Below are 13,932 nucleotides of genomic sequence, written 5' to 3'. Positions count from 1 at the left end.
CCTGAAGGCCTTATCAGGACAGGCGAGCAGATCCTTCTCTAGTTACTTTACCACCCCTAAGAAACAATCACAGACATATTTGGCATCGAGCCACCTCTGCCTGGGCGTTCTTGAGAGTTCTTCCTCTACATTACATGGCTGCGTAAGCTGCTCTATTGTTTTTCACCATTGCGCGGCTGAGAGTTCTGTTCCACTAGTGATCGTTGAGATTACTGAAGGAATTGACGACGATTCTGTCATTGAAACCAAGCATTGCTGAAATACGCATGTGAGGTAACACTTTCGCTCATTGTGCTCCAGCGCTCCCTTCATTCGACACCATATTCAACCATGTCATGTATGGCTCACGATACCCTTAGATTCAAATATGAGCCCTTCCAAGGCATCGGGACCACGGACGTCGGAATGGAGAGCTGAAAGGGCTCCTGCTTTGCTTTGGCTCCCTGCGGCTATGGTGCGAAGTCTCGTGTCAACAGCTTGACAAAGTCAATGCAGCCAACTCTCAATGTATCACGTCCTTTAGTCATGAAAGAGCAAATAGAGGAAAAATCCCCAAAGGCCAAAAGGCCATCATCTCCACTTTACTGCGCCGATTGGAAGAAGACTAATTGAATCGGCAACTAGTATCATGCGTTAGCCAAATCAGCACTTCCGATATTAACAGCTAGTCAAAGGTAACCATATGCTAAGACCTACCTAAATAATGTAGCCTGTATGATTTCAATACTTATGCACCTTCTATGTACTTGCTTTGCCCTTGATGGTGTATACTATCTAAATACTTCCTAGACTTATTAGAAGCACTGGTAACTAAAATGGTTTACATTAGAAAAGTGCCCTAGGGGTTTATTGTATATGCGTAAATAACCTAGGAATATAACGATAAATATATTTAAAGTAGTAAGTGACTTTTATAGTAGGGGATTAAATTAAGTGCGAAACGTAGAGTTATCTCTATTCTTCGCTGTAATACTAACCACAACTAAAAGGGATAAAAGAATACTAGCTCTACGCTATACGTTTATATAATATAATGATCCGTTATATTATAGTTAGTATTCTACTATACAGGTAGTATAGTGTTATGATCCCTTAAGGGACTGGAAGAGCCACAGATCGTGAATGGACACCAGGACGCTGCCACAGCCAAGTGACTCCACGGGTTGGGTGAATAACGTGACTGATAGCGCTAATAGATTCTACCGTGTCTATTGCTAGACACGCGTGCTAGCTATTGCTAGACGTGATAGCTTCTATTAAGTCTATTATAGTAGTATACAAGAATAGCAAGATATACTTATAGTAGATTATGTTTAACTTGAATAATAAGTATTGTAATATACTTAATTATCTAACTCTCTTATGTATCTCTTACTTATCCTTAAAAACTAACCTTTGTATTCTAACACTAGCTGCTTTATATTGTAGCCACTCAGATCCTCACATATGCAATATCCGCCGATAAGGAGGGCCCAAATGCAGTGTGTAATGTGATCATATTGTCCTAGTCTAGGAGGATGGGAGCTATCTATGGGCAAGCACCGCCAAGAGGCTAAGCCCAGTCACACGTGATCCAGGCATTCATGACACAGCAACATAGAGGTGGTAGAGAAGATTAGGGAAATAAGGAGTTAAAATATTAAAATAGTTAGTAAGAAGAGAAGCAGAAACAAATGTAGTTTACTAAGGTAGAGTATCATCTAATATAAATTTTATGTACGTTTACTTCTTATACTTAAACTACTTTGCAGTCTACTTAGGATAAATATAGCTTAAGTAAACTAGTTATGAACTGTAGTGCTTGTCCTAGATGAATCCCCACTTTGTCAAGATCCTACTTGTTATCTGCCGATACAACCAGAGGTGGCCACCAACCATCCCCCCAAGCCGACCCCCACGCAACAAATGAAGCCAAGCCATGCCGCTGGGTCAATTTGACCTCGTGGCGCCTCATGGTTCTTATACGCAACAGCAGCACAACCTCCGATTTCAAAAACATATGCTGCTATCGCACCAGACCACTATTTGCATGTAAGCTAACAGTTTCCGAGTACAGGGTCATTGTAAGGCGGTCCCTTGGGGTCTCAACTTACGCAAGCTCTACAGTTGGCTGGACGACTTGCGCCCTCACATCGAAGATATCCTTGCTCGGTCTCTGCTCTCGCAGCGGCAGCCTGAGCTTGGGTCTCCGCTTCGACATCCCTCACTGTTCCCCCACGACGCCCTAGCGGCTTTACAGGGGCATTACCCTTAGGGCACTGTTTCTTGATCAGTATCGTAATGTAGGCGAAGCAACCCGACCCTGCATTTTGGGCCAACCATTTCGAAATGCACATGTCTAGGACTTACATCCGCTTGCCTTTTTTGCAGTCCTTGGAAGTCCAGCTGGGGTGTTACGTGCGGGAATTGATCAAAGACAGCAGCAAAAGCATGCTCGTCCAGTTCCCCTGTGCAGCTAACAGAAGGCTGGTATTCCATCAAGGAGCTTTCAATCATTTCAGCCATAGGACTTGTCGAGCCCTGCGTTAACGAGTTATTGCCCTGCACGTTGCAAGTGATACCAGGAAATGCTGTATCTAGAAACGGCTTGACAATTTGCCAATGCTTTGTTCGGCCATCTGCATCTGCGAGAAGTAGAGCGATGTCATCCTCGAAGCCGGGGTGGAGTGTTGAGGCTGTGGCGATACTAGAGCAGCCAAGTGTAAAGGCAACGAGAGCAGACTTGAGAGAGATCATTTTAATAAGCTGAGTAGTTTTCTGCCAATTCAATGAAAAGTGAGGTATTGAGGTAATCTGTCGAGTCTCAGTAATGGATTGAGGTGGTTTTTATACGCTAGCCAAGACCTGTTTAGACTTTAATATACATTAGTGACATGTCAATGGCCCGAAGACAGCTCGTATAAGAGGATGAAGGATTAAATTGGCGCAGCGTCGCCATTGTAAGCTCTATGCACAGGCCATCTCGATACGCAAGGAGAGCTTTTCCTGGGACCACACATTCTTCAAGTCAAATCAAGTCAAAGAGTCCGAGAACATATGCCGTGTGACATCGCCCTCTGGCCGACCGGAACCCTCTTTCATCTTCATTGGAAGCGTACAGCGTTGGCTAGTCATGCGAGTGAGGTGTAAAGCACCAAGTTGGCATTGGACATCCAATCGGTCGGTGGATACTCTAGCTTAGCAACTTTCTAAGATGGCCGGTACATACTAATACAGGCATGACGGCTGATTAGGGGCTATCTGACTCTAGTCCCACCATCACGAGCACAGGTACCATGATCGCCACGTACACAACCTACGATTGATAGCATAGCAAGGATCAGAAGACCTGTTCGAAAGACTTACTTGAAACCCTCTCCGAAGGAGGGCCTCTTACCACGAAAATCCTCACAGTGCATAGTTGTGTACAAGATTGGTCCATGGTAGGGCTCGATCTGCTTGGCTCACGAGCAGATTGCGCGGACAGGTTGACTTGCAACTATGTTCCGTCGTCCTAGAAAAAGGGCCTTTATAATTCAAGCTACTGGATTCGTAGATACATAAGCTTCTCGGCAATTTGTACGGAACTCTTAACTTCAATTTACATGCATAGCCTTCGGCTTAGCTACCAATTATTCATTCTTTGTCTCCCTTCGTATCATGACCAGTTCAATTTTCATCTATATAAAGATCCAAATTCTGCTGCATTGAATAACCCACAAACAGTTTCCATCTTTCTCTTACACTCCTATACCATCACTATTCACTTCCAAGGCCTGTTCAAGGCCTGCCTCAAGCAGACCTCTTCAAGCAACTATGCAACTCTTCACGACTCTTGTGGCAATACTTGCCCTCGCCACTCCCATCTTCGCCTCTAATAGATGCAACCGCTACGTCACGACGGCCACTTCTGATGGCACGCTCTGCTCAAAAGAAAGCCCTGGCAATGAATGCAAGAATCTATGCAGCACCTTCTTGGAACGCATTAAGTCAATAAGCAGCAACTACGGCGGACCCGCACCTGGAGATCCATTGGGTTCCTCATTTATCACACTCGACAATGCCTCCAGCGCTTGCTCTGGAGACTCAGGATTGAATCCAGCCTCCACTTCATGCACATGCAATGTGAGGATGTGGAGGGGAAGGACCTACCTATTTCCAGTGCCGCCAGGGTCTGGATCAATAAGCTGGGATATTCCCGGGTTGGAATGGGACCAAACCTTCAGGCTGATGGATGGGAAGAAAGTCCGTTGTGGCAGCTGAGCGTTAACAGATTATGCCGCAATTCTAAGACGGTGTGCTAGATTCGGCATAGGCCGAGCGAAAGGATGGGAAACTATGGAATTTTCAACAAATTCCTCGGGGTGTTAGAGGCTAGCTATCTCCCTTCCTTTGGCCTGCACATTTTCAGAGTTCTCAAGAGGATCAGTGCTGGTATTGTAGTTAGAATTTTGACTCATAGTTATGCAATATATTCTTGTTCTTATCTCGTACTTCGTACTTGCATCAACTTTTCTTGATTAGCGTAGGTCTAAGAAGTGACTGGGAAGCATGGGCTCACACGACGTTGACGTGTGCGGCCATAAGAAGGGAGCTAACGGACATAGGCTCCGGTACTAACCAGGAGACGATCTCTAGCGCTGGTGGAGACCCAATGAATTAGCTGATAATGACGTGAAATTGAATTACGCTAATACTTTGTCATGCCAACACCGCTTGAACAACTGCATGTAGAGCTGGAATGAATTTCTATGTTGCGTTCTATCTTCTCACCATCAATCAGATACCATAATTTTTATTTTCGGCCAGCGTTCGAGTTATCAAGATCTTGGCCATCCAACACTGTGCAGTTACCAGAGCATTCTTGGACGCAAATCAGCTAGCACGTTACCTATTGAAATGAAGTGAGCACAGATTTCCTTGCTATGAGATGGGTCTGCCCGGACATGCATCACAGCGTACCTACAATCTGTAAATTGTTATGGCTACATAAGATGTGAAAGATATTACGTAGAATGGAAGGCAACGCGAGGTGCAATGCTATCATTAGCATAGGTAGTTACCATGTACGGGTTGTGCTCTAATATAATCTGGCTTCAAATGGACCTGTTACTCGGCATACATACGTGATACACGCACAGTATGCCGTCGGCTGAAACTGTAATGGTAAACAGGCATTAAATAAGCTTCTGGGCAGAGAATATCCCAAGTACGACAAGTCCGTGCCATTAACGGACTCCTAGTGTCAAAATTTCTTCTCTTACAAAAGACTACCAGATAAACAGTGCCGCCTTTTGAAACAAGGGGGGAGACTGGTAGCGCTTTCCAGGTGATTTGCCGACAGAATTATGTGTGGGTATGTCCCATTGGTTCCTTGTAAACTGGAAAATTTCTGGCTATTACCTATGGCGTTATTTGCTGACAGACTTTCAGTCCACTCCAGATTTCCCCGCATCTCATGATATTATGCCGACGCGGAGCGAACCGAACAACCTGCTGAAGTCTCTCCGAGCATCTATTCTCCGCCCTCGTCTCACTACCGTTAACCGAAATGTTGCTCATACAGGATGCGGTTCACGATGACTACGATTTCCTACATGTGGCGCTTAACAAAGTGGACATTTTCATGGCCGCCTACAGTATGGTACGTCTAAGTCCTACAATTGTCTCTGCTCACCAAATAGTTTGACACTCGTCTTTTACTACGCAGAAAATGCGCTCCCTACCGGTAAGAAATATTTGCCACGACTGCAAAACCACTGCTTGTACCGTTTTGTGGGTTCTTTTGTGACTAATCAAGCGATACCGGTAGCTGCCGTCCAGAACAACCCGCTAGGTTGTATGATTCGAATGCCTGATGGGTACAGCCAATTACTACCTAAAGGTACGGCAGCTGCAATCGCGTACATTTGTTTCCGATGCAGGAACTTTTGATAAGCAAGTGTACCATATCCGCGAAGTACCCATAAAAAAACCTCCGATTGGTTTGCTCATGTTCACGGTACTGGATAAAATTTCCGCATAAATTGCCTGTTAAGGTAGCTAGCATAATTCTTGGCCATGTCATCGGCCCTCATTGTCCTTGGCATCAGATATTTTCAAGATTGAATCTAGATAATAGTAATTAGAAAAGGGCCTATCTATTCGAACCAATCCCGAGTGACCTAGAGGTGCAATAGGAAAAGAGCCACAGTTTGTAGGCCTGAGATTGGTTTGGAATCGCAAAACGGCCCTTTGCTACCGGTAGTATGCTCGACATAGTGCATACTAAGATTAACGTATTACTCATGCAGCCATAGGAGCGAAGCACATTTCCTAAAGTGACACGATATTGCCCATGAAAGAATCAAACGTGTGGAAAGGCCGGATCTGGATTCTTAATTCTAACCGGTATCCAGTCTGCGGCGCACAATGCACGTGACTGCGGTCCTTCGGAATAACACTTATCCAAGCATATCATGTAGTTCAATTACTGCGTGTATGGTTCTTTAAGTGGAAGAGTTTTTTACTGTGCCCAAGGACTACAGCCGCATTTCGAGTGTCAAGTCAAGCATGTAAATCTGTCTCCGAAAGTACCGTAAACGGGGCGCCTGAAGCGCCAGATGATACTCAGAGTTAATCCATTAATTGAGTTAGATTATCGCGATAGAGTTAGTTTGTGCATCTAACTAAGTGAGGAATTAAGAGAAACGCTGTGATCGTATAGCCATGAGTTAAATACTCAAGTATCCAAGTCTGTCTCCGCTGGTACCCTTACCGTGCCTTCCGGTAGGCGAGGCGCTTAAAGCGCTAGACAAGACATAAAGTCGATCAATTAACGTGATCCACCACCGAGCGCCCACCCCCACCGAGCGCCCACCAACACTAAAATCACTAAATTTTCAACACTAAATTTCTTAACAACTATAGCACCTATTAATAACACGCTTATAGCAATTAAATCCTTAACTCTTAGAGAAGATTTTATATACTTAGAAATAGTAGAAAAGTATAGTTACTTATAGTTAACCTTATCTAGACACTACTAGAAAATTTAGTAGGCGTATACTACTACTCTACTAAATAGTTAAATACTTAATACTATATAAGAAAGTAAGCTTATAAAGTATATTAAAGAGCTTTATAGGTAAGGATTACCCCCTATATAGACTATTATTTAAAATTTTGCAACTAAAATAATAAGGAATCTAGTAGGTAAAAATTAGGTATAGCGCTTTATTAACTACTATAATATTAATCTTATCTTCTAATAGGCTACTAGGCTTAATTATAACTACTTTAAAGCTAATTCTACCTTTAAGTATAGCTTATACTTTAAGCTTTTGTACTAAAAAATAGAGTAATATAATATTAAGAGTTAGTATATCTATAATATAGATAAGAAGGGTTTTCTTATTAAAGTACTATTAAAAACTAAATATATATTTAATAAGAGCGCCTATAAGTAGAGAAAGATTAGAGCTATACTCTAGGATAGTAATAGGGAGTAGATTACTACTATAGCTTATATATGCGCTAATAGTACTACTCTTACCTCTACCCTTATTTATTAGTCCTAATCTAGAGCTCTATAGGATACCTAGTTATAAGATTTTAACCTATTATAATACTAAGCTTTCTTTATAGGATTACTAAGTAGGTAGATAAGCCACACCCTAGGGGTATCCTAGCTTAAGAAGGTATTTAATTATAAGATAAAAGCTAAAGCTTATACTTTATACTAGCTTCTTATCCTTAATAGCTATAGATCTTATATAATAATAGAGTTTATTAAGTACTATAATAAATATAAGATCCTACTTATAATATATCCCCCTTATAGCACTTATACCCTTTAGCTACTTAATATTATAGTATTTGCTCCCTTTATAGCTTTATATAAAGCTTAACTATCTAGTTTTCTAGATAGCTCCTAAGGGCTTATAAGCATTACTAAGAGGGATTTCTACTAGTTATTTAATACTATATAGAGTAATACCTTTAAGGAAAAGCTAATATTAATAGCTTTTAAAGTAATAGGTATCTTACTACTTAACCCTAATATTATCCTTTTAAGGTTTAAAGCACCTATAAATAATAGTAACTAGCCTTCTTTAAGTAATAGTATAACCTTAATATTAAGTGCAAGTAATTAGAGAAAGATAGAGTAGTTACTTTATAATACTATAATTAATATCTATAATAAATAGTTAAAGAAGCTTAGCTAGATAATCTATACTATATTAGTAAGAAATACTCTACTTAACTATAAAAATAAATACCTAAGGGCTACCCTAGCTAATAAGAAGAAGCGTAGGAAGCGTAGTAAACCTCTATTATTACCCCCTAATAATAATTATAGTAGTAGTGCCTAATTTATTTTACTATTAAAGGTAGAGTAAGTATTTAAGCTCTAGGAGTAAAAGAACCTTAAAGAATAGGAGCTATAATACTAAAAAAGTAAGGTAATTAAGCTTTATAAGTAATAGAAGCTTACTAAAGCTTAACTTATAGAGGAGTATTACCTAAATTAAGTAATTACTAAGAAGGAGTAGAAGGAGAAAGCTACCTAAAAAGCTACTATATATAATAAGTAGAAAACTACTAAGTAACTAGAAAAGTAACTCTAAAATAATATTAAAATATCCTAAATAGGCAAGAGGTAAATCCTTAAGCCTCCTACTATTATACTAGCTAAGGTGGTTAATAAGGAGCTAGTAGAAGAGGATATAGTAGTAGAGGCAACTTTACAGCATAGGCGCCTAATTAGACCCCCTAAAAAGCTGCTTATATAATCTAAAATATTTAATCTACTTTAATAGATCTAATAATCGTGACTCTAAGAAATCTTGTAATAATAGCTATTGTAGGTAGCGCAATATCCTTATTTAGTGGGTGGTGGATTTTGGTGTTAGTGGGCGCTTGGTGGGGGTGGGCGCTCGGTGGTGGATCACGTTACTTAAATTAGCTTAACGCGCGGTAAAGCTACCTCCTGCATCTACCTTTGGTAAAGAATAAAAGTAAATTCAAGAAATTGTCTAAAGTGCTAAAACGAAACGCCTTGAACACACAGCCACTCCAAGACTGCTCAGATTACCTACCAATACCTCCGTGCGTGTCGCCATGTCCAGACGGCCAACACAGCCATCGGTCTAGTTGCGATATTTAACAAAGCTCCTACAGCGTTGTCCGCATCTAACGTGACTTCTGTTCCGCCTCGCGGGGTGCAGATACGAGCATACAATACATCTACCTCGATATGTACATGCACTAGCATACTCCTTGGCAGGATACGTTTGGCCTGTTTTGCTGGGCAACCCACCAACTTTCCAGCCAATACCGCAACAAAGTACCAATTCACTGAGCAGATGATCTTCGAAACCAACATGCATTAATCAACTTGATTGAATGAGTCCAAAAAGGGCCCCAGTTTCCTGATGGAGCCTTGTGTTTGGGCGCACTCCGGTTAAACAGAACTGCTTCAAATCATGCTTGTCACTTGGCTGTAACTCTGGCAGAGATTTTCAAAATAGCAAAGTCCGAGTAGACTGTGATGATCGTGCAAACTAGCACCATGAAGCGTCGAGACACCTTCCCGGAACATGTTATGTGGAATTTACTGGACAGGATGTGTATGCATTACAAGACATCAATCTTGTGCAATTGTGTACATCATCTGGTGCCTGATGCCAACATGGATGTAGCGAGTGGAAGCTGTAAATGAGTTGGTTACATTGCCCTTCTCTCGTGATTCCCAAACAAGGGACATCAAAAGCAGCAGCGCAGTTCTCCTGAGCAAACCCACCCGTTTCCACAATATCCAGGACTTATCGTTCAAACAGCATGTCTATCTTGTCCTAACTATGTTATAAACACTGAAGCCATGTAAATAGTGCCTACTATTATGTATAAAAAAGATTGTGAAGATTTTATACTGTGGCTGATTAGCCAAAACTAATATTTGTAAAATAAACTGCAGGTAATGTAAGTAATATAACTGTTTCTAAGCATGTGGACTGTATTACTCATGAGTGATAGATCAAGGATAATTAGATGAACTCTTTTGGTTGTTTTGGCTTAGTCGGAATATATACTCTTGCCTGACGTTTTTATTGCATTGTTAGCTAGCTGTCACTAAAGCGATCATGCCGTAAGGCTGGACCAACATTTCATTTACTTACAAAATACATGAAGCTTCTTCCAAAAGTCCAAATATATGCTCACTATCTATTCCAAGCTCTAACAGAGCAATCTCAAGGAGTTGAGACGCGAGGTGAGAGAACACATTTCCCCCCTCCCTTACACCTTGATTACGCACAGCTCTCTGCCTTCTACCTGCCAACTTCTCCCATAGGAACAAATCAGACCTCAAGATAATCATCTCTTCTTGCACAGAAAAGACGGACTACACTCGAGGTTACCAGATTCCAAGGCTGGTTTTGTAAGATGATATCCCCGAGTCGAATTCTTCGTTCTACTGGCTATGCGTGAGGCGAGGATGTGGCAAAAGACGAAGCTCAGTAAATTCAGGAGTAGTAATACATTGTATTGACGTCGTGGGTGAAGAAGTAGTACAAACGCCAACGACCGGAGTATAATATATATAAATGATGGAATTCATAGATGCTAAATTTAAGCATTTTGGGTTCAACTCTGTTTGCAAGGGAATAGAAAGAAGTGAGTATAGTGGCTCTTACAGATGTGAAGAATAACTTGCATACTTTAGGTGCAAGACCTAAAAGGCAATATGGTAAGCTGCATCCTCATCTCATCACTTGATCGTCACAATTATACCTCGTACCCTTGTCATCTTAAGACGAATTCTAAATACTCCGTCATGACTCAACTGTCTTCCTTTCTACGGCAAAGAAAACATGCAACAACCGTATAGCTGTCTTTTCTTAGGGTATGGCTTTTAGCTAAATAGATAGTCTGTCTCCAATTCCTCATGGTGGGTAATAGAAGTCCAAGGAGGGGAGGGGACGGCGGGCGGCGCCTTGAAATAAGCACCGCGCAAACTATGGACTTAATGGCATCTTGTCGTTCTAATCACACGTACTATAACATGTAATATGCGAATCGAGTATCAACTCTTTGTGGGATGCGACCAGTTTACATTGGGCACAGATTCAGAGTCGTACGCTACGCCTACATCATCACGTCACATCGGCCGCGCCACGCTCATCAAAAGTAATACTCCATGTACTGCCACTACCACATGCCACCACCACCACTACTCCCCCCCAACACTCAGATCGGCCGTAAAATCCCTTCGGATTGTCAGGTTCTCAAAGTTCTCTTGATTATCAATCACAAGTCCCTTTTCATTCGCAAGATGCAGCAAACAAATGAAGCAATAACTCGTCGAGATGTCTGCCATGGCTTGCTTTGGGTACACAGTCTGCAGGCTATTGACTACATCTGTGAAGGTGAGTGTACCGTCGACTTCCTTGGACGGCTGGTCGTCTGGCTGCGGTGGTTTGGGTGTCTGGTGAGTTGGCAGTGTTAGTTGTATTGTTTGCATGTTGAAGGCTTCTTCCGCTGGACTTACGTCTTCGAATCCAATTCCTTTCCAAAGCTCATCTTTTAATCGTTTGACATCGACCTTCTTCGCCACGCGCGCATACTGCACGTATTGCGGTCTGAAGTTCCTGCCTGTTGGGACGAGCTGAGCACCATATGCATCCTGCTGCGAGCTCGGTAGTGCGCCATCGAGGGACTGCATTGCTCCTGCTGCACCTTCTGGCGGCGGTGAAAAGTGGTCTCGCGCATCTGCGAAGTCGTCGTCGTCATCCATGGGGCCGGGCATTGGAAGATCATTGTCCTCGTAAAAATCTGCGTCGTAATGACCCTGTGCTGGGTTCTCTTCTTGTGCATCACCCTGGCGGGCCCAATAGGCTTCGTCAACTTCACCGATTGGAGGCTGATCGGGTGCTTGTTGTTGTGTTGCACGTCCTTGTCGTCTTGAACCCATGCGTGCTTTGGGTTTAAGGAACAGTCGGAGGAGTTGCTTCGAATTGAAGTGTTTGTCGTCGGGAAGCAGATTCATAGTCTTTGACTTCCACTGTGCTTTGGGTAGTGAAATCATGGATTTTGAAGTTGCCGGTGTGTAGAGCGCATCGGCCATGGCTTGAGACATGGGACCAGCAAAGTCAATCTCGAATGGCTCCTTCTCTTTCCTCTTTGTGACAGGCGCAGCTTTTCCAGCTTCCTTGACTCTTCGAATGCGCCAATGCTCAGGCCCAGCCCAATTCTTTCGTAACGCTTGATCGAAGTAGCTGAGGATATTCTCCTGCTCCTGATCACGACCATGCATCAACGAGATACCATATTGAGCTCCGTCGGCTGCTACGCCTCCTTCAGCTCCTTCAGCTTCTTCTCCATCACCATCATTTCCGTGGCCCATGACGTGCACACGAGCCTGGGGATCGCGCATTGCTTCTCGTGCCCAGACTTCTCCACCTTCACCAAAGCCCGCCTCAACCTGCAAGTCGAGTCCACCCATGTGTACGTCATCATCATCGTCATTGAAACCCATCGGGTTGTCGTCATCGAGGTACATTCCTGACCGGTTGCCAGCCTGCTCATTTGCATCATTGCTCTCTTCGTTCCGCCAATCTTCTGGGGCTTTCAGAAATGGGATGTCGGCTGTTCCATCAACGTCGCTAAGATCGAACGTCTTCATGGACGGACAAATGTCTTGCTCGTCCAGTGTGTTTAGATCGGGGAAGTACTTTGCTGCGAGCCCGGAAATGTCAATGTCAATGTGCTCTAACACTCTCACATCTGGCGAGTCTTCTCGTGTACGATCTAGAGCGTCTTCCGGTACTGGCGTGGCGCGCGAGTCTTCTGGTGTAGCGTCGTTTGCATCATCGCTGCTGTCAAAAACAATTCTTCCGTGACCGTCAATGGCCAAATGATTCAACAGTAGCCCCTTGGCACCTCCTTCGTCGAAGTCGGCGGAAGCCTTCTTGAACAGAGGGTCTACAGAAAACTCGAGTTCCATCTTCTTGTTCTGTAGCTGGGAAAAGGATGAGGCAAGCGTCGCTTCCGACAAGGCCTTTTTCTTCCTGCGCTTCTTCTGACCATCCTCGCCTTCGCCCTCCTCATCCTCGCCCTCCTCTTCTTCGTCGTCGCCCTCCCCTCGCCGCTTCTTATTTGCATTCTCTGCCAAACCACTGAGCAGCTTGCCGGTATCTGTCGCGACACTGTCGACTCGACTTGTGTAGATCTTGACGCATCCGTCCAATGTGCAGCTGGCCTTTTGGAAGTTGACGCCGTCGCCTTCCTTGAGCAAAGACATTTCATGAAAGTAGTCGATCAGGGCAAAGTTCCACGAGTTGTTTGCGTTTATTTTCTGTAGCTGTTAAAAGTCGATTGTGACAAGCGGAAAAGGGTGGCCCACATTGTCTGTTGCCATCTTCATCCATTCCTCAAAGTTGGCCAGCAGTGGCATTACTCGCTTCATGGGCGTCACGGCCGTGCCGGCAACATCGGGCATGTCGACATCCTGCGACGGAGTGTGCGGGCTGTTCTGGCCGGCGGCGAGGGAGATGCGTCTGCGACCAGGCGTGCCGGACGAACGCAGGGAGTTTCGCTGTTGTTCATGGAGGGCATGGCGGCGTTCAGCCTTTTCTTGTCGGTCATCGTTCAAGGGTACTCTTGTTCGCATTAGCCGTGCACCGCTGTGTGGGGTTATCGGACAGGATCGCACTTGACAGGCGCCTTTTGCGGTGTGGCCGCTGTGTTGTATCTAGATATGCGCGGCATAGTGAGCGGCGATGTGTGGCAGCCGTGGTGGTGGTTGTGGGTGTGGTTGTGGTTGTAGATGTGGTTCTGGTCTTGTCGTGTTTACGATCAACACTCAAGACAGTTAGACCCTGAAGCTAGCTTGGGACAGCTACCCGGTGCCGGTGCCAAGCAAAGGCCAGACGCTAACCCCACGCGCACCGCCACTCACGCCACCGCCACCGC

General features: G+C 43.8%; 4 protein-coding genes across 4 annotated transcripts; 2 read left to right on the top strand and 2 right to left on the bottom strand.

Annotated features, from left to right (window-relative positions):
• Positions 1–1,856: 1,856 nt before the first annotated feature.
• IAQ61_001592 (uncharacterized protein) lies at positions 1,857–3,434 on the bottom strand (the record flags this gene model as incomplete). Its single annotated transcript, XM_003833449.2, has 5 exons — positions 1,857–2,021; positions 2,094–2,258; positions 2,350–2,745; positions 3,049–3,172; positions 3,346–3,434. Coding segments are annotated over 5 exons (939 nt in total), but the record flags the coding sequence as incomplete, so codon positions are not given.
• A 361-nt stretch (positions 3,435–3,795) lies between these two features.
• On the top strand, positions 3,796–4,242 carry IAQ61_001591 (uncharacterized protein; the record flags this gene model as incomplete). The annotated part of the gene is made up of 1 exon (XM_003833447.1): positions 3,796–4,242. One exon carries the CDS (start codon positions 3,796–3,798, stop codon positions 4,240–4,242), a length of 447 nt encoding a protein of 148 aa, XP_003833495.1.
• A 1,288-nt stretch (positions 4,243–5,530) lies between these two features.
• Positions 5,531–6,004, top strand: IAQ61_001590 (uncharacterized protein; the record flags this gene model as incomplete). Its single annotated transcript, XM_066095158.1, has 2 exons — positions 5,531–5,662; positions 5,873–6,004. 2 exons carry the CDS (start codon positions 5,531–5,533, stop codon positions 6,002–6,004), a joined length of 264 nt encoding a protein of 87 aa, XP_065954642.1.
• A 4,566-nt stretch (positions 6,005–10,570) lies between these two features.
• Positions 10,571–13,806, bottom strand: IAQ61_001589 (uncharacterized protein). Its single transcript, XM_066095157.1, has 4 exons — positions 13,673–13,806; positions 13,364–13,619; positions 11,510–13,315; positions 10,571–11,446 (listed from the first exon to the last, which is right to left on the bottom strand). Exons 1-4 carry the CDS (start codon positions 13,726–13,728, stop codon positions 11,192–11,194), a joined length of 2,373 nt encoding a protein of 790 aa, XP_065954641.1. The 5' UTR covers positions 13,729–13,806; the 3' UTR covers positions 10,571–11,191.
• Positions 13,807–13,932: the final 126 nt, after the last annotated feature.

The sequence above is a fragment of the Plenodomus lingam genome (genome assembly GCF_022343315.1).
Source record: "Plenodomus lingam strain CAN1 chromosome Unknown contig_13, whole genome shotgun sequence".
Lineage (NCBI taxonomy): Eukaryota > Fungi > Ascomycota > Dothideomycetes > Pleosporales > Leptosphaeriaceae > Plenodomus > Plenodomus lingam.
The sequence above is the reverse complement of the archived record's forward strand: the minus strand, read 5'-3'. Positions and strand labels throughout refer to the sequence as shown.

Bases quoted from the DNA above. Each gene is read 5' to 3' on its own strand.
- IAQ61_001589 (XM_066095157.1), bottom strand. From the start codon at position 13,728: ATGCCGCGCATATCTAGATACAACACAGCGGCCACACCGCAAAAGGCG. The intron at 13,620-13,672 runs GTGCGATCCTGT...AATGCGAACAAG, and splicing joins CCGCAAAAGGCGCCTGTCAA to AGTACCCTTGAACGATGACC. The intron at 11,447-11,509 runs GTAAGTCCAGCG...CCAACTCACCAG, and splicing joins AAGGAATTGGATTCGAAGAC to ACACCCAAACCACCGCAGCC.